Source organism: Prinia subflava, chromosome 3 (assembly GCF_021018805.1).
Source record: "Prinia subflava isolate CZ2003 ecotype Zambia chromosome 3, Cam_Psub_1.2, whole genome shotgun sequence".
Classification (NCBI taxonomy): Eukaryota; Metazoa; Chordata; class Aves; order Passeriformes; family Cisticolidae; genus Prinia; species Prinia subflava.
The window spans coordinates 99,370,525-99,390,951 of NC_086249.1; the positions used below are offsets into that span (position 1 = coordinate 99,370,525).

At 45.7% G+C, this 20,427-nt stretch overlaps 1 protein-coding gene across 1 annotated transcript in view; it reads left to right on the top strand.

Annotated features, from left to right (window-relative positions):
• Positions 1–7,941: 7,941 nt before the first annotated feature.
• TSPAN7 (tetraspanin 7) overlaps positions 7,942–20,427 on the top strand; it is a 92,231-nt gene continuing 79,745 nt past the window's right edge. The window contains exon 1 of the mRNA XM_063393015.1: positions 7,942–8,074. Coding sequence (XP_063249085.1) covers positions 7,994–8,074 — 81 coding nt within the window. The 5' untranslated portion in view covers positions 7,942–7,993. The remainder of the gene's footprint in view (positions 8,075–20,427) is intronic.

Consider the following 20,427-nt stretch of genomic DNA (forward strand, 5'->3'; position numbering starts at 1 on the left):
TTCCCCAGCCTCACAGGGAAGGAATCTGCTCCACAATGAGCAGCTGGGCCTCTGAGCTGCAGCCAGAGCTTTTGTGTGCTCGTGTGGGAGATACCTGTACACAACACACAGCAGGCTGTCCTTGAAAAACAAAACTTTGCCTACACTGGCACTGATGTGGGCACAAGATGTGGGCACAAGATGTGCTCCGAGTCTTTTTTCTTTCATTGTTTTAAGATTTGTTGTTATACACTTTTCCTGTAATAAATCGGTTTTTAAATGTTATTGCTTTATACAGCATAATTCTACTTGTTAAAACACGCTAATATTTTGTTGTCATTTTTTCTCTTTTCATCACTAGCATATTGTTTTAAGATACATGGCAACTTTAAAAATCAATCATGTAGTCTTTTGAAGACAAGAAGAGGAGCCATTGTTTAGAGGAGGAGAAGCAAAACTAGAGAGGAAAACCATATGGAGAGAAAACACATTGGATCAAAAACCATGCAGTGTACCTCAAATTCCTTTCATTATGTACATGGTCTAATTTTACCTTGAGCATGGCATTGGTGAGGCCACACCTCGAGTGCTGTGTCCAGTTGTGTCCCCTCAGTTTAGGAAGGACATTGAGTGCTGTGTCCAGCTGTGTCCCCTCAGTTTAGGAAGGACATTGAGTGCTGTGTCCAGTTGTGTCCCCTCAGTTTAGGAAGGACATTGAGTGCTGTGTCCAGCTGTGTCCCCTCAGTTTAGGAAGGACATTGAGACGTTTGAGCGCATCCAGAGGAGGCAGCGAGGCTGGTGAGGGGCTGGAAACACAAACCCTGTGAGGAATGGCTGAGGGAGCTGGGGTTGTTTATCCTGGAGAAAAGGAGACTCAGGAGTGACCTTATCACTCTCCATACCCTGAAAGGTGGCTGTGCTCAGGTGGGGTTGGTCTCTTTCTCCAGGCAGCACTGACAGAATGAGAGGACACAGTCTTCACCTGTGCCAAGGAAATATAGGCTAGATATTAGGAAAAAGTTTTTTATGGAAAGAGTGATAAAGTACTGGAATTGTCTGCCTGGGGAGGTGGTGGAGTCACCACCCCTGGATGTGTTTAAAAAAAGACTGGATGTGGCACTCAGTGCCATGGTTTATATGAAGTGTTAGGGCTGGGTTGGACTCAATGATCTTGAAGGTCTCTTCCAACCCAGTGATTCTGTGATTCTGTGAATTGACTAAAGAGCTCTTGGTGTTCCCATAACCTCTGTGGTGCTCTTCACAGGGTCCCTTGGAATATCACATTCCACAGCTTGACCTCCCTCAGCAGCATCCATGTTGTCCATGGTCCATCAGCTGTCTCACACCTGAGCTTTCCTCATCCTGCTGTCCATGAGCTGAGGACATCCAGAATCCCCTTTCTGCTCAAACAGCTGCACAAGACTTCGGTTATGGTTTCCTTTCCTCTGGAACTGGACCTGAGATGCATACAAGGAAAAGCAAACCTCAGGGAAAAATGAAGTTTTCTCGAACCTGTTTCCAGACTGTAACTGGAGTGGTCTCTGCTGGGAGATGGGAACACTCTTGCTGCAGAGCTCTTATGGCTGACACATAAAATCCAGAGTCTGCAGCTGGGGCATCAAGAGTGGGAGCAGCCAAGGCAAGAGGTCAGGGTCCTCCCCCATGTACACCTGTGACTGCTGTCAGAGACAAGGTCCAGGGCCTGGCACGTCCTTGCAGGTGGCCAGGCAGATCAGTGTCTTACCCAGCCCAGAAAATACCACACAATATGCAGGCAGACAGTCCCGTGTCAGCCAGGAGCTTGTGTCTGTCATGTGGGGGGATTGCTGCAGAACAGAAAAGCTGGATTTGCTCTTCTGCCCATTTCTTAGGCAAACACTCCCAGACCAGTGATGACATGGGTAACTTCTGCCAGCACTGGAGAAGAGGCTGAGATCCCCAGTTCTGCCTGTATTTGCTTCAGGGCACACAAAAGAGAAATCTAGTGGAAACAAATCATGGCACAGTCAAGGAAATGAAAAGGAGGAAAATACAAACAGTAGTGAATGCTTTGGTGTTCGCAGTTTAACCTAATTTTTTAACCTAACAGTTTTCTAACTTCTTGACAGAAGTTAAATAACAGAAAACCACGGAGGAGGGGGACCTCATAAATGATTTTTCATCCCTCACACTGATCTTTCCAGAAGAAGAAATTATTTAATTCCTCCCAAGATTATTGCAAATTATCTACTGACCTTAAGAAATGTCCAGGTATTCCAGAGACACACAGGAGAGAATCTGATGTTGTTATTCATAACTACAAAGAAAAGAAAAAAACAGAGAAAATATAGTGTGACAAATCAATTTGAGTGACTTGGCAAATGTGCAGGGTTAATTGTCACTTTATTGCTAAAGATGAAGAAATTAAAATTGTGTGGCTCCATTTTTCTTACTGTGTGTCAAAACTCTCATCATTTAGAGATGTAATAATGTTTCTCCTGAAATAATATAGACCTGCCCTTTGTGTATTTTTCTGCTTTCTGACTTCTTTTCTTTTCCAAGTCCTCCACCCTCCCTCTGTAAATGCTGGTGATCTTAATTTATCCTGTTGTGGTAGTTATGCTTTGTCACAAATGTATTTCTGTTCCATTCCCTTCAAGAGAACACTTCACAAAGCTTTGCAGTAATCAGAAAAGTCATCACAGGCCATGAGAAGTACCTGCCTACAGAACAGCCATAAACTTCCCTTTTAAATCAAGGCATTTTCTGAGAAATACAAAGAGCTATGAAAAGCTTATTTGTATCAAAGTTACTGATAAAAGCCAGATATTACATGCCCACTCGGAAGGGAAACAGGATAAAGAACATCTCTTTTTGGCCTAACATAACATAAACTGAGCATAATTCAGAGAGAATGAGGTATTTCCTATAAAGCATCCTAAAGAAGTTCTTAAAAGGTTTAAGAGCGTTTCTTAGCAGTAGTACTTCTTCCTCTGCAAACATGTACTGCTGCCCATCAGGGTAAGCACTATGATCTCAATACTGCACAGCCAGCCCATGAGCCCCTTGTATTGAATCAGTGCTGAATATGAATTTCATCCTAACCCATACCCATTGCCAAACTACTGAGGCTGATGTCTGTATTTGCTCCCTTATCTGCACTGCTTGTTGTCTTGGTTTGAGAAGACAGGTGTCTGCCAGGGAAAACTGGAGTTTCCCTTGGAATGGAGAATGTAAATCCCCTCCCTCCAAATTATTATAATTTTACAATTAAAGGCTTTCAGGCTAAGATTTAGGAATAGGAATAACAGTTCTTTACTGTTAGGAATATTAAAAATACAAATGTAGTAGTACAAAAAACAAGCAAACAAACAAAAATCCTTGAAACCCTGACAGAGTCAGGAATATGACCTGACACCCTGTTGGTGTTGGAAGCAGTCCAAATAAATCCTCCTGGAGAAATGAGTGTGGTTCTGTTGAAAGAGATGATCCTGAAGAAAGAGTCCAGTGCTGGTGAGATGGGTCCAGTCTTCCTCTGGGAATCCAGTAGAAAGCAGGCTGCCCTGGTGTTCTGAATCTCAGGTTTTATCCAGGTGGGAATGTTTGGCTCCTCCCCCTGGGTGGAGCATTCCCAATGGGATGATGTAATTTTATCAGCCATGTAGTGAGCCTTGATGGCCCATTAACAGCAGATATCCCCTGGAGGGAGGATGGGTCCTGGAAGAGATAAAGAACACTGCCCCACCTGGTTTTAACAGCTGGCCCATTAACAGAAGGCACCTGCCCCCTCTCCCCTGGAGTTATGAGGAATGGATTATACAAGAGATAAAGAAAACATCTCTCCAACCGATTTCAACAGATGGAAAAATAGAATAAACATTTTTTTAGTTACATAACCCATGACACCTGTGCTGCAGGAGACTGGGCCTTTATTTCCAAGTTGTGGTAAATGGAAATACCTTGATTGACTTTGTCAACACTGCATTCATCTCCTTACAGGACCTTTTCTGGAAAATCATTCTCTGGCACTGGTTTTGTAACCCCACATCTCTTCCTTGGGGACCTATAAAGCCTGAGGCATCTTTAGAAGACACATTTTGGGGCCTGGGCCTGGCAGCTTGGTCCCACTGATGCATCTGCCAAAAGCATGCAGCCAGCAGCCATGTGACAAACTGGCTGCTGTGCGAGAGCTCTGCTTTTTTAGAGCTGAATCATGATGCAGATGTGTCTGTGGGACCTGTACGGAGCTGCCTGAACTCACCTGTGAACCACGAGTGAAGCAAAATTATCAAAATTATCAGACACTTGTTTTTCCTCCTGCTTCCTGCATTTTGCCACAAAGCTTGTGGTTTCTCTGCCATGGAGTGACGCAGGCTGTGGGCTCCCCCAGCTGAGGACAGCCACTGGCAAGGCCTCATGGAGGCAGGAGGAATGAGAAAAGGACAAAAAACCCCTAAAACCTCTGCTCTCCAGGGAGGATGAAGTGAGTGTGGATTATAAACCTGAATGCCCAATAAGAGATAGGAGATGTTGCTGCCTTTATATTCAACAGCACCACAGCAAATCCAGGAAAGGCCAGAATGGGCATGAATGGAACAAAGCACTACATTTCTCACCTGATAAAATTGCAGAAGAGTGTGAGACCTTTATGTTTTACCACCACTTTCCCCAGAAAGTTGCCATTTAACTACCAAAAAGCCAAGGTCAGCTTCAGGTAAGGATGGAAGTCCTCATTTTCACTTCCTATGGTACAATGCTCTGCCATAGGATGAAGGAGCTCCTTCTAGACCGATGCTTTGCAAACAGACTTATTAAGACAGAGGATATTCCCTGTGCCTCCTGAAGAAATAAGAGTTTACAGATTGAAGAAGAAACCCCTGCAAACTGCCAGTGTTTTGAAGAAATATTTTTCAAATGACACAGTTAGGCAAAAATGTCCTGTTTTGAATAACTACAAGAATGTTTTCTCTGTGGGGAGATGTGAAGAGCAATTATGTTCCCAACTTTGCAAACATGGATTACAGAACTGAAAATGTATTTTGCTTTAGAAAGGCTTGCTTTGGTTTTGTTCAAGTAATACTTGAAAATCTGCCCTCCCAAATCTGCAAAACTATGATAAAAATAATTTTAAAAGGTAGATGTGTTTCCAAGCCACATATAAAGGCTAGCAATTGTTCAGTAATTCCATTTAAGCCTAAAATGTTTGATGGCTCAGTGCTCTTGTCATATTTTAATGGTATTTGCTGTAATCAGGCAGATTTTTGTTCAGCTCTGTTCAGACATTCTCAATTTTAATCCAAAATTTGCATCTACATCCAATAAAGTATATGCTCCAGAGTTCCTCCAAAGACAGCCTCGTGAGAAGACTGTAGGTTCAGGAGGAGATACCATGGAGCCTCTGTTTCTCAGTTCTCAGGACATCATCCCTGCCAGGACCTGACATTCATGAAGAAAGGAGCTGTATTTCCTGATGTCTGCTTTTCTTCTTGCACCTCTGTTTCCTCCCTGGTTCCCTGGTGCAAAATCCTGTGAGTTTTAGCAGCACTATCAGGGGAGGATTTGTAGGCACTCATGTAGTTTAGATCCCCAACTCATCCTTCTGAGAAGACTCAGGGGATGTGTCTCAAATTAGGCACTATGGGACAGAGTGACCTAAAATCACATGCTACTGGGAGAAAATATGAGTCTTTGTCAAAATCAGCATCTACCAAAATATCCATTCTGATTGATATTATAGTTTGTTTCATGCTTTCTTAAAAACACCTGAAGGGGAGGGGAAGTATAACCATAGCTACTGAAATAAATGGCTGCTGTCCCCTGGGCTGTGACAGCAGCATTTATCTTTTCTACAGCCCAAGTGTGAGGGGAAGGAAGAGAATTCTCCAGCTCATAGCTATTTTCTGTCAAAAATCTTAGTGTAATTTTTGTACAGTGAATATTTATAACTGTTGTTAATGTCAATACAATTTTTTGCAGTTAGTGCACGTATTTACATTTTAATGGCCAAGCCAACAAAGATTTATGCACCTGTCGTCTGAATTTTCCACAAAAGTGGTGATTGCTTAAAAAACCCTGTATCTCCTGCAGAATACTCCCTCTCCAAGCATCTTTTAGATGCCTTCATTGTTTCAGGAAAGAGTAGGCTAACAGCTCTAAAAGTCATAAGTTAAACCCAGCAAAATCCTGCAGCAGTCCTCATGGCAGAATTTCTGCATATTACAAAAGCACTTGCTCAGGAACCATGTTTTTCTCACTCTGTTTTCCAAACACTGTCTCTTGAATGGCAAAGGCTGTTTCATCACTTCGATATGTCTCAGCTGCACAACCTACACTACTTCTGTAGCTTAAGGAGATTCGCTGTTTAGCGTTGACCCTGTTTTGATTTTAATGCAGTTAAAGCCATAGTTCAGATCCCTGCCTTGCGGGGCGTGCAGGCACACCACTCAGGAGGGACGTGCAGTGTTCCAGCATCCACTCCCCTGCACACATAACCTCCTCCAAAATGTGAGCTACGGAAAAAACCCCCAAAGGAATCCCCTCTGTTCCTGCCCGTGGCCTTGGCACAGCAGCTTGGGCTGCCAAGGCACATGTGTGCCCTCATTCTGGCCGTGCTCCTCCTGGAGGCAGCCAGCCCACAAGCCCTTTCTATCCCCACCCACCCAGAGGAGCTGGTGAGACCCACACGCTGCTCTGCTGCCAGGCTCTGCAGGATCAGCTCCCTTTCCAGTCTCAGACTAGGTTATTTCCCTGCTGGCCATCCCTTGCTGGATTTCCAGAGGGCTGGGGGCTGCGGTGACAGGGAAGAGAAGCAGGCTCCCTCCGGAGCTCTGGGCTCTCTCTCCGGAGCTCCAGGCTCTCTCTCCGGAGCTCCGGGCTCTCTCTCCGGAGCTCTGGGCTCTCTCTCCGGAGCTCCGGGCTCTCTCTCCGGAGCTCCGGGCTCTCTCTCCGGAGCTCCGGGCTCTCTCTCCGGAGCTCTGGGCTCTCTCTGCGGAGCTCCGGGCTCTGTCTCCGGAGTGCTGGGCTCTCTCCCCGGAGCTCTGGGCTCTCTCTCCGGAGCTCCAGGCTCTCTCTCCGGAGCTCCGGGCTCTCTCTCCGGAGCTCTGGCCTCTCTCTCCGGAGCTCTGGGCTCTCTCCGCGGTGTGTTACACTCCAGGCAGAGCTGAGTCTGTTCTGCTGGAACAGACCTGTTCCAGACCTGTTCCAGCTGAAGCTGAGGCTCTCAAAGACAGAGCAGTATGAGGCTTCTGATCAGTGTAGCTGGGGTTCAGTGTCCAGAGCAGTTTTAGCCCTGAGTTCAGATTCGAGGCTGACATGAAGCCAGGGCTGAGGGCCAGGCTCCAGCAGCACCCCAGCTTCATGAGCTGCCCCTGTAAGGCACCGTTCACAGGTCACAGCTCGTACAGTCTCCACACGGTCACCTGCACCAGAGCTGCAGGAGGGGCACGCCACATGCGGAGAGCTGGAGGAGCCCGGTCCCCCTAATGGCTTCGGTGCAGCTTCTCGCTCTTAGGTACAGCCTGGCTCAGCCAGACTGCGCGGCTGTAACCAGAGCGCCGTCAAACCTGTGCTGCTTGCCCTTGCTGTGGTCTCCAGACCTTTGAAGCTTGCGCAGGAACACACATTTTAATCGTGACACTGAAAGAGATTTTCTCCCGTACCGGCAATTCCCTCTGCAGCTCCGACCATGCAGCGCCTCCATCCCCAAGCCCCTGAGCAGCCTCCGAGCACCTTCCCGAGAAAAGGGGGCGGCCGGGGGGTGTCCTTCACCTCATCTTTCAAAACCTCAGCCCCCCCCCCGCCCGAGATATTCCAGTAAATGCCACCCCTGCTGTTGGAGCCCCCTGTGCGCTGCCCTGGGCGGCCGGGGGTCCCCGGGCGGCGGCGGCAGCAGCAGCAGGAGGCGCGGTGAGCCCGGCCGCGGCAGCCGGGCGCTGAGCTCACCTCCCTCCGCCCCCCCGCTCCCTTCTCCCTCCCCCTCCCCTCCCTCCTCCTCCGCCTCCTCCCGCGCCCAGCCTGCAGCCGGGATCTCAGTATTATGGCATCGAGGAGAATGGAGACCAAACCCGTGATAACGTGTCTGAAAACCCTCCTCATCATCTACTCCTTCGTGTTCTGGGTGAGTGCGGCGCGGCTCGGCGCGGGCACACAGGGAGCGCCGGGCACCCCCCGGCCCCACCTGCCCGGGGCGGGGGGCACCGGGGGCTCCGCAGCCGGGGTAGCACGGCTGGGCGAGCGGGGACGGGGCATGCCCGCCGGAACACAGCTCTGCATGCACACTCACGCATATACAGGAGCTCACACGTACATACACACGTATCTATGTATAAAAAATGATGGATTTTGCCTCCTCTCGCGGCGAGCACATCCCTCCCGAGCCCCTGCGGGGGAAAGTTGCAGGGGTCTCCGCGAGAGCCTCCACACGCTGCCCCCTCCCCGCCGCCCCCCTGGCCTGCCGGACCGTGTCCGCAGCGCCGGACCGTGTCCGCAGCGCCGGACCGTGTCCGCAGCGCCGGACCGTGTCCGCAGCGCCGGACCGTGTCCGCCCTGCCCGCCGCAGCCGCGGCCCCCGGCGGGGCTGGCTTTGCCCCCGAGCCGCGGTCCCGAGCCCCGGCCGCGCTGCCCGCGTTTCGTAACCGGGCTCGGGCTCCCGCAAACCATGTTCCTGACCCAGATGCATTAATTGAGTTGCCGCGATTGCCTGACGGGCAGCCCGGCCGCGTTTTTCGGGCGACCCCGGGGGCTGGGGGTTTTCGCAGCTCCCCGGCCTGTTAGTCAGCAGATCGCCGGCAGGAGCCGCGGACCGCGGCGGCGATCGCAGGTTAAGGACCTCCAATGGCACACGGTGACAGCACACGGTGACAGCACACGGTGACAGCACACGGTGACAGCACACGGTGACAGCGCACGGTAATGGCCCCGCTGTGTGCTGTTAGGGACCTGCTCCGCGCATCAGCGGCGCGGGCACCGAGGCGCGTTTGTCGCTTCCCAGCCACGGGAGCTGCCTGTGCTCTGCCGCTTTGGTAGCTTTGTGCTGTGTGGAAAGTGCCTGTGAAACACGGTGACTCGAATCTTCATCTTTCTGCTTAAAAAGGCATTCTAAACAAAGAATTGCTTATTCATGGCCATAGCGTTTGACATCCTTACAGTGAACATAGGACTTCAGCTGTTTCATCTTTAACTTCATAGGCTTTCAGATTTTTTTTTTTTTAAAGCATAACCAAAACACATTTGGCTTATCCCTACTTATGGCAGTACCTCGGTGTTATTGCCGCCTTCTTACCTCCCCCCCGATATTTAACATATCCCTCCCCTTCTTTTTTAATAATTTTGGTGGCAGCAGATGTGTCTGATGACTGAAATGGATAGGGAGCCGGAATCATCTGTTGGGTTTTTTGTTGGCAAGTAGTTCCTTCACATCAGTCTCAGGAGGTAGGTGGCTAAGTGGATATACTTACCACAGTTTCAAGATTCCTCCTTTCCAGTCCTCTGTTCTCAGCAGATCTGTAAGAAACCCCTCTTCATCCTGTGATGGGTGAGCAACTGCAGGAGCTCAGGAAAATTCATGGCATCTTTTAAAACTGAGTCTTTTTTTTTTAAGTGATCGTTGTATCTGCTGTAGCCCGAATAAACAGAGGACTTAGATCAGCACGCCCGTTGAGCTAGCACATTTCACCGACACTAATCTCATTTAAAAGAGAGAATTGTACACTGAGCCAAGCAGCTGGCCGAGGGCATTTGTGCCACAGGCTGTCACGATGCCAGGCCAGGTTGACAGCTGGGACCTCAAGGGTAAATAACACAGCTGAGCTCCAGTCTGGGCTCCAGCAAGGCGGCCGTGCTGGTGGGATGCTGTGCTGTGAATTCTTCTCCTCTCAGCTGTGGGTCAGGCTCCCGTCTGTCCTGATCTTCTCCAAGGGCATGGCCCACTCTTCCAGTTACTTAACATTCCAGTTACTTAACATTTGACAGCCACCAGAGTCTGTGTTTGTCCCCTTCCTCGAGCCTGGAAAAGGAGGAGGAAATCAATGGTTGGAGACAGAATCCTGCAGCCATGATCAAAGGAGAATGAAGAATCATGCTTGCTGTTCCATCTGGTTTCTCAAGGCACCAGCCTGGGGACACCTAGGCAGGTCTCAGTGGGAGGAGACAGCAAAGGACTTGGTAAAGGTCCAGAGCATTTGACAGCAGATTCTAAGTCTTTATCGGTTCTTCTGTGCTAAAAGGAAGAACAAAACTAATTAACATTTTTGTCCCCTTTCTGGGCTCTGAATCCATTTAGGATAAATTGGAGCAAGGGTGCAGCTGTCTCCATGAGGAGAGCAAAACCATGATGTTCTCTGGCTGTACACTCATTTCTTTTTTTCAGTCAGGATTGAGAGCTGAGGGATGCATGGACTTCCTTCAAAGCCCCCACCTCCATTGTTTTCTGGAGTGATTTTTGTACTCTTAGGAGCTGCTGGCACCAGAATCAGTGTAACTCAATTTGAGTCCTTATGAATTTTCAGAGCTGAAAATATGGGAAGGATTCTATTGGAGGGACTATTTTAAAAATTTATTTCTTGGACTGATCTAAATACCAGAAGGAAACCATGCCAGCGCCACAAATGGCTGGTTTGTAAATTTTCATTCTGACGGCTTTCCCACATTTTTTGGAGAGGTTGTAAGCTGATTTCTGAAGGAGAAAGCTCTGTGTTGCTTAGCTGCAGTTTGTATGGGGGTTTTTTTTTCTGGCTGTGGGAATGGAGTTGTGATATAATACAGGGCAGAAACTCATCCTGTGACAGGGTGGTGTGTGGTGGCCACTGTTTGCCTGTTGGGTCAGATGGTTACAGATGTGAGGGAGAGGGGAGAAGATGCTTCTTTGCACCCAGTGAGCTGTTCTGAGCCATCATGAAGGACTTCTGTGTGTTTCACATTGTTTATAAAATAAGAAAATGTGTGTATGCAGCATGTTCCCCCAACAAGTGATTTTTTTTGTCAGGGTTAAACACGAATTTCATTTGTATCTGTGGAACAAATGTGTATAGGTGGAGGCTTTTAGCATAGGCATTAAATGAGGCTGCACGGATTCCCTGGGAGCTGTAGGACCGTAATAGGGAGACACAGTTAATTCAAATTTCATACTGTGTAGCTTGTTCCTTTCCAAATAGGTTTTGTTTAATGTAATTTGTTATTTTCATAGCTTCCTTTCCTCCTCCTCACCATACTTCCCAACTTCTTTCCATAAATGTATCAACATGGTAAAAAAATTCCATAAACAGAGATAACAAGCTTTTTGTGTGCTCATATGTATTGTTATTCATAGAACACATTAAATGCCTAAGGTTACCGCTTTTGGTCCTTAAGGGATGTAGTAATAAAAATTCAACAGCCATTTTTTCCTAATCAGAATTCTGTACTGAATGCACCTGGTTTGGAACTAGTAGATTAAAAAAGGTGATAAAAGCTTTGCTTGGCTGTTAGCTATCTTTATTTTTTTCCTTTTGGGTATCATAAATTGCTTGCATAGAAATCTGAGATACAGCCTGTCCTGTTTTTAAGAGAAGATGAATTTTGGATTAGAATTCTAAGTGAATTTTTTATAGGAGAGAGAAACCTTGAAGCACCCCTCAGTATCTTGTATTTGTCTAGTACTTAAGTAACCTTTGGTCTTAAAACACGTGTATAATTAATATTTCATTGTAGCCTTCTAAATATATTTTGTTACCAAATTAACTGCCTGCCTCAATGTGTTTTGGGAGGGAGCTTTAAGGGTACATTCACTTGTCCTTAAAGTTCTATGGCTGAAGAAAATGGGCTTTGTCTTCCATGCAAAGCTTGCTGTTGCCCCAAATAAGCACCATAGCAAAGTGATTACTTTCTGATCCTAGGCCCTTTGAGACACTCGGCAATCAAATGAGAGCTTTGTGTGTGCTGTCCTGCTGGAATTGGGTTTTCTTGCTGTCAGTTAATGTAATAAAAGCGTGGAAATAGAGTTTCCATCTAGATAATGTTCCAAGGTGGGTCACTGATCTGAAGAGAATCTTCCAAAGTTTTTGGGGACTATATTAGCTTCTTAGAACTTGGCGTGTCTTTGTCTATGTGACAAAATCAGAAATAGGGTAGCTAGTCATAGTTAGTGGTAGTTTTTATTGCTTTGAAAATAGACCTGTGCATCCTGGTGTAACCCCTTGGAAGTTAGCAGGCGGTAGGAGAATGGTGGGCAGGTAAATGTTGCCTGGCTGTGAGGCCACACCAGGGCTGTGATTTTAAAAAAGGTTGAAGCTGTGTGTTTTCATATGGTTCCTCCTCTTTTAGCCGGTTCCTCTGGGAATGTGTGTCACTGGCGTGGAGGTCAGGGGGTCTGGACATGGCCCCATGAAGGACGATGGGCTCAGTGTCCCTCTGCCATGGGAGGTGTGGAAAGTCTTGGTGTCTGCTCTGAAGTGCCCCCCTTCCTTTCCATCTGCTCAGAATTCCCCAAAAGGAGGTCACTTGTGGGTGCTGGGGGTGTCTCTGCTGTTGGGACAGGCAGCTCCTGCTGTGGCAGGGGGGTGGAGGGGGCATTCCCTCGACATTCCAGGGGCTCACAGAGCTGTTTTCCGGGAGATGACCGAGACAAAGAGCACGTGTGGTGGCCTGCTCAGGAACACAGATTGATGGCTCCACTCCTGGCCATCCTCAAACGCAGCTGTGCTTTATAATGTGGGATTAAATTTGTGTGTCACTTTGAGTTACTAGTGGCGTTAGTCATCTCCCCTGTAAGTGTCCAGCTGGGTTCCTGAATTAACTGGTTTTCTCCTCACATCTTCTTTCCAGTACTTCTGTATTGGTTCCTGTGTATTTCTGGTCTTTTTAATACCTCTTACCATGCCTGTATTTCTTTTCTTTTAATTCTTTCAAAGTATATGTTAGCAGATGGTTTTAAAGGAAATATTTTGGGAAATTTTTGGCTTTCCCATGTGGCTTAGATTGCTCAATCTCTTGGTGGTTCCATTTGATTGCAAAGTCAACACTGCTATACTTTTAGAAAGAAGTGTTATTACTCATATGTAGTTACCTGAAATCTCAAAAAAAAAACCCAACCCAAGCTCTCAAAAATGCACAGTATCCCTCTATCATGACAGGTTTGAAGTGCTCCATTGTTCAGACACAAACCTCATGCAGTTGCCTCCTTAAGTCAGTTGTTTCCTGTTCTGTTCTCATAATGATATACATGAAAGATTAAAGATAATGGCTGTTTCTAGTGAGCATAGCCCAAGGTGAATTCTGTTGGCTAAACAAATAACTGGATTTAAAAAAAAAAACAAACAACCAAAATAAGGCTAGAAGGTGTTTGAAACCATAACTCCAGAGTCACCTTTCTAAGTCACTTCTTGGGATGTGTACCCAGCTTGGCTTAGTTTAGTGGGGTTTTGATTGGGATTTTTCAGGTCCTGAAAATTGAATGGTTTCAGTACAAATTAGCATTTTACACCTCATTTAATGGAACACCTGACTTTGCCATTGGCTAAATGCTCCTTCTTTTCAGCTTGTGGAGCTGTGCTTGCATCTCAGCAGGTGCGACCCCTTGACCTTGGGCTTTGCATCAGGACAGTTCTGTAGACTGAGGACGGTGACATTTTCACGTTGAGAGGTCAGTTTGGGCTGGTGAAGGAGGGCTGTGGGTGACTTAGAAGTTGTTTCAGTTCTGTTTGGGAAGGCATAGGATGCATTCATAACCAAGCTGTGGCAGGAATTCTGGTTTTTCACAGGGAAGGAGACGAGGCTGTGGGGGAGTGCCACTGTGTGTGTAGCAAACATTTGGCTGTTTAGCATTCCCTCGTGCTCTGAGCAACCTGTTGTATAACCTGTTTATATTTACCCTGTTTGTGCCTAAACAGGGTAAATATAAATCCTGGGGAAAGGTGCTGGGGAGGCCTTGTTAGCACTTCTCTGTGAAAACAGCAGTAGAGTCCTTGGATGCTGGTTCATTCCAGCCTTGCTTGTCAAGGAAATGGAGGCAATTATCGTAGGTAAACCAAGGGAATTTAAAATGGATCCAATAATCTGATTTTATCTCTGATTCTGTGACTATTTATCAATTCCCTGTGCTGTTAGGGAGGGAAATTAGGTTACCTGGTACCGTTAGTTGTCTCCATCTCTGGATTTTTATCATCGTTTCTTCTATTGTTGCAACTGTCCTACAAATTTACGTGCCACTGAGTTAATAGATGAATATCTAGAAAGGCTCTTTGTGCATGTGAGCTTGCAGAAACATCTCCTTCAATCTTTCACGTGCTGTTTAAGCCCAGTGACGCTTGTTACAGAGATGATGGCATTGCTGTAGTGCTGAGTCCCTTCTGCAGTCACCAAATTTGCACTTTTCAGCCCTGTTGATCTCAGTGCCCTGCAAACCTCGGCGACTGAATCTTTAGAATAAAATGCAGGACTCCAGAAGTGACTGTGGAAAGCAGTTGACAGATATCGTACACCATTTTTATTTGCATAACGTGACTTCTTTAGGCTCATTTCTATTAATTAACATTTAATAATCTCTCAGAGAAGATTCCACAGGGGCAGAGCAGGCTTCTTTCCATCTTAGCTCTCTCTCACGGTGGTGGGCACATGGTTGAAATGTTCTGTCTCTTTAACAGTTCTGGGGTAGGAGAGGGAAGCATCTGAATTTCCCTTGCACTGAAGGACTCTGAAGCCTGGCACACTTGTGTCTTGCTGGATTATTGTTACTTCACAGCTGAGCTGGTTCTTTGAGCTCTGGGAGAAGGACACAGGATTTTTAGGAGCTGTAATAAAGGAGAGGAAGTTAATGTTGTCAATATTAATTTTTTTTGTAATTTCCACGTAGCGTTTTGCAGATGTGTTTTGTTCCTCTCTGTGTTTCTGGGGACAGCACTAAAATCTTTAAAATAAGCAAGCAGCCCCCCTTCCCTCTCTGTTTCTTGCTTTTCCCATCTCCCTGAACTGCTGTGGTGAGTTCAGTTGGTGTCTGGTGACTGTGTAAGGCTGGCAGTGACACACTCTCCCAAAAGCCAGGCAGGACTCACCATATCCACCAACAGCCTGGGCTGAGCAGAAGGCTAAAATTTTGTCTTGTCATTAATTTATTATCAGGAGATGTTTGCTGAGGGCTTTGAGGAAAGCTTGGGTTTGGTTTGGGCTGAATGTGGATTTGGATGGATCAAACTGAAATGTTATTTTTTTGTTATTATATTCAGAAAGGGTCTTTTTTAAGAGTTTAATTGCTAGGAGAATGTGATGAGGTGAATAATGATGTGATGGACTTAATCTGCAGAAGCCTCTGGATCTTGGGAGCAGACCTAAGGAAAAGGCTGGCATGCTTAAAAGGTGCTGCAGAGATGTAGGAGAGGAGAAAAGAGAATGAAACCCTGTAACTATCATAGGAAGAGGAGCATTTACATTTCCTAAAACTGGGGAGAGAAGGAAGACCCTGCTATCTGACCCACATAACCACTCAGTGCCTTAATGCCTCTGGACAGACATGATCAGCTCAGGCCTGCTGCTGCCACAGGACTGAAGCCACCAGTGAAGCTGACAAGTTCCTCAGGATCTTATTCCAGACTGGATTACAGGCACTGCTTCAGAGAATGCAGTACACAGGAACTGCAAATTGCACAGAATGCCACCAGCAAAGCATGTCTGCAACTCAGCACATGAGAAACTCTTACTGTGAGGACCTGAGGACATCTCCTGCAGCTGAAGATTCAGCCAGGCCATGCTGATTTAGTCATTTGATAAGTTTTAAAAACATTTATCATTTGGACAGAGTTTCTCATGGGCCTCCACCTGGAAAAAAACTTTAAAGCATTTGGAGAACTCCTTTTAGCATTTTTTGGCAAAAGAATATGAAACATTGCTCATTTTGTATGTTTCTCAAAGTAAATGGGAGCTATATCAAAACCTGACATTTTTGATGGTGGTAGTCTTCTCAATGATAAAAACTTAGTGGTTTGGGAAATTCTAGAAAAATGAAGTTTTCAAAGAAATGAGAATTTCCTGAACCTGCCAGGTAGCACTGGAATTTTGGGTTTTATTTTTTTTTGTATCTGGACTTGAAACTGAGGCCAGTTTATGGCATCACAGGTTGTGTCATGGCACAACCTGTGATGTGCTGCATCAGTGCAGTTGGGCAGTACCAAGGCTTCGAAGTTGTGCTGGGGCTTGGAGCCCAAGCACAGATGAAAGTCTGCCAGAGATGGGGACCTGGGCTCTGCAGGCCCGTGCAGCCTGCAAGGATCTCCACCTGGACTGGGATATTTGTCCATGCTTGAAGAGAACACAAAGGTGCATGGCAGTTTGCAGCTTGCTTGGGCTGTCCAGATACTCTGCTGTGACCTCAACCAAAGAAAAGGTGGAGGACATTGTAAAGAGATTATGGAAACATGTCCAAGTCAATTCCAAAAGCTATCCGAGATGGAGGATTGCTGCAGATTTCCTGCAGTGGAGAACCCATGATTTTTATTGTCTTTCCTAATAGTCTCCTGCCCAAAGCATTTTTATTACAACTTGCTGTGGCCACCACTGCATCAAAAGACAGTCAACACACCAGAAATGTGTCACACAAGTTGTGCCTTTCATTCTTGGAAGAGCAGGTTAAGATAGAAGAGAAGACCTGTCCAGGTATGCATTAACAGAAGAACAGATAGAAACTCAATCCTGTTTCACTTCAATAGTACTTAACATCTAACTGGCTCTAATTAGGCTTGGAATGGGAACATAATTAAGTGCATGTCTGTTTCCCGTTGACAACAAAGAAAGGAAACAAATACAGATAGGTTACCCTCAGTACCTTGGTGCTCTCCCTGATGGCTGCATCTCATGGCTGGGTTCATTTTCACTGGTGCAGCTGCCTTGTGCTGGATGGAGCATTTATTGCTCTGTGGCATGCACTGATTGCAGACAGAGCATGATTCAATTTACCTGCAAAATAATATCTTGGAGGAAACCAGCAGCTGATATTGTTGCATGTTTTTGAGATTTGAGGGTGTTTTTTTTCAAAATTCCTCTGTTTTCAGGTCATTGATGCTATGCTAGAGCTCCTTTTTTGTATAGCTGAATCTTTGAGTCAGTTAAAGCTGGTCCAGTGTACAGTTGCTTGTAAATGTTGAGGTCAGCTTGAGTGTTACCTGGAACTGAGTTTCTCTTTCCAGTATACTGCAGGAAAACTGCTGAGTTAAATCGTGTGGGTCAAATAATCTAGAGGCTTAAATTGATCTCTCTTGTCCCAGAATAACCTATGGGCCATCTGTGCATCACCTGCAGTCTTCAGGGTTTTGGTTTTCTTTTATGCAAGTGTGTTCTAAAACCTCCTGAAGAAAGAACCAGAACAGCAAGATGTTGGAGAGCTGAGTTTCAGGGATGTTTCCCTGTTATTTCCTGGAACATACAAGCCAAGCCTCGGTGTGTTCCTTGCTTTCTGTTGTCACAAAACAGGAGCTGATGCAAAGGGATTGACTTAGGATTTTCCAACAGAAGGTCACACCATTTAAAAAGAAAAAAAAAAATGTAGTTCACATGGGGATGACCTTAGAGGTTTATTTCTGTCATGGCAGGTGGGACTGGGGACACATAACAGCCTTTCTAGGAGGCAGCAGGACCTTGCTGCATTTACTGAATATGTGCAGGATGTCTGCAGCTCTCAGGGCACTCGTGCAAAACTCTCACTGGCAGGATGGGGCAACTGCTGGTTTTGCCCATGGCTTTGTAGATAAATAGTTCCTAATGGAAAAAACCTACTCCTTTTTAAACCTTTCCCTACTGGTCTCCAAATTCAAAGTGGTGCTTTGACTGTGCATCCTCCCAGCATGGAAAGGGCAGCTCAGTGCCCTCTGTGCCCTGATCAGCTCTGACTTCACCCATCCTCAGCTGTGTTTACTGGCATAATCACCAGAGAGACGTGCAAGACAGGGCCATTGGTCCTTGTCCCATCCAGGGTGGTCCCTGCCACAGCCAGGGGACAGCCAGCAGCCTCCTGGCCAGCACGGGAGCACTGTCAGGCAGGTGAGGGCTGGGCTCTCCCTCTGTGCTCACCAGCTGGTGAAATTACAAACTGCAGGAGTTGTGCTGGACCAGCCACTGTGGTAATAAACAGTATTTCATCCAGCTCTTGTGTAATTTTCAACCAAAACTAGCAACAAAAATAAAACCTCCCACTCCCAGGACTTTTGTGTTTTGTAAGCAACAGCTAGTTGCTTTGTGACAAGATGGTTGTACTCAAAATAGGTATGTCTGTGGTGGAGGGAATTTTCAGCTCATGGAATTGATAGAATGATATGGAAAAGCTCCCTCAGTTTCTGTGAGCTGGCATGATATGCATGTAATACTCTTGAACACAAAACAAACCTGGTTCTTGTTGTCCAGAAACCTGAGCATGCTGCACCATAGCTATTTTTTAACAGAAGTATCGGATTTAATGTGGTCCCTTCCCTTCTGCTCACTGACCTTACATTGCTGGGGGACCAGACAGGATTAATCCCTGTGCCATGAAGAATATCCAGTATTAAAGCAAGGAGATTGGTTGTTTCTTAGAGCAATGCAGTCCCCAAATGATAAAGAATATAACTGAACCACAACCACTTAGTTGATTTCTTCTCTTAATTTCATTTAATTTCCAGTGTTGTAGCAGGTGTTAGACCAAAATTAATTCCTATTTTTTCCAGCACTATTGAATATGAAAAATATTTAAGACTGCAGACCCCTAAATCTGAAAGATATAGAGAAGAATTTCATGCTAAGTCTTAGCTCTTAGGCAATCAATCTATCAAGTTATTAATGATATAAGAATAAGAGCCACCTCATCAGTGAGGAGCAGACAATTACCCAGTTTTTCTTCTAGTACCATTAACCAGCCTATCAGTTGTGCCTCAAGCCCAAGTCTCTGTGGCACTAAAATTTCCTTTTTGAAAACATATTTGCTCTACATCGTATGTTAGTGCAATACTGGTAAGCAAAAGAATCTGAAATAAAAAGACATTTTAAGAGGGATTACTTCATCTCTGGTTGGTGGGCACATGTGGGTGGACTCAGCTTGGTCCATAGGAAAGGTGTAAAATATCTTAGAACATCATCTTGCTCTGCTTAAATTCAGTGGGAAACAAACATGACCAAACTGTCTTGTGCAGTCAGACAATGATTTTTGAAACTCACCTGTCTTAATATTCATGTCCAGTGAAACAGACTGTTACTCTGGCTTGGAACCCACAGAATTCCCATAGACATGTGGTTGGGAGGGTTTATCATTCATTCGTGTGCTGGATGTCTCAACAGGATAAACTTTCTTCCCCTTCCTCTGTCACATTCAGTTCTGCCTCTGGTCTCTAGACTTGCTTTGGTTACCCCATGATTTTGCAGCACAACATAATTTTACACAAATATATGTGATCCTCTGGTGCAGTGGTCCCACAGAAGCTTAGATGGAACCTAAAAGAAATAAAATTTGGTTTAAAATTTTGCAGCTTCTATGAAAACAAAGCCTAAAAGAATACAAGAGGGGAAGACTTACCTCTGTGTTGATGAGATGCTGTAGTGCAAGACCACACAATTCAGCTGGTGGATGAATATATGTTGAGTATTATGGCTGGCATCAGAGGGCATGGCAGAGTGCATGTTGTTTGGATTAAATTCTGAAGAAAATGGACCCTGGCTGCACCCTGTATGTTGATAAGATGGGATTTTTTTACAACATTGACAGCTGTATGTTATATTTTCTCTGTTCTTAAGAAGCTTTGTGTAATTACTTATTGGCAACACTAAATCTTTGGATTTATTTACCAGTGGTAGTCCTTAAAAAATAATAGTTGGCATGTCCATTTGATAAGACAGAGCTGCTGGTGCAAGTCAGGCAACATGTCTAAGATGTGGCACAGCTGTGAGCTAGTTATTTTAAGTCCCTCACTGTAATTATTATTATGTCATAGCATTCACTTCGACATCTTACTTCAATTGCAGGAATAGCAAGCTGAAATAAAAATTTGAGTTACCTGATGTTGCTTGTAGAGTACAGGAATGCTTCTGAGAAGTTTAATGACTACTGCCTGTAAAGACAGATTATGATGGAGCAGCTGGCTGTATCTGAGCTAGGAAATTGATACACCGTGATGCTTCTTTATTCTGAAGCTGCATAGACAATGCTCTGAAAAAGCTTTCAGGCTGCACAATATCTTGGGAGAGGGAGCAGAGCTGCTGGTGCATGAGAGCAAGCCCCAAGGTGAGTGGGCTTCCACAGCTGGGAATGATCCAAACAACTTTCCTGACTTCACAGGAAGCCCTTTGTCTTGCAGGGCATAGGGGGGATAGTTTTTCTTCAGGGAAAGAGCTGCACATTTCTGCAGATGGATCTCCACCTTTATTTTGGAAGATCATTTGACTGGAGCACAAGCATGTTGATACACTTCCCCGTGGAGAGGAGACTTGGTGTACTTGCTTAAGAATGTCCTCATCCTCTTTGTGCTGAGTGCCAGCGATCTGTTATCT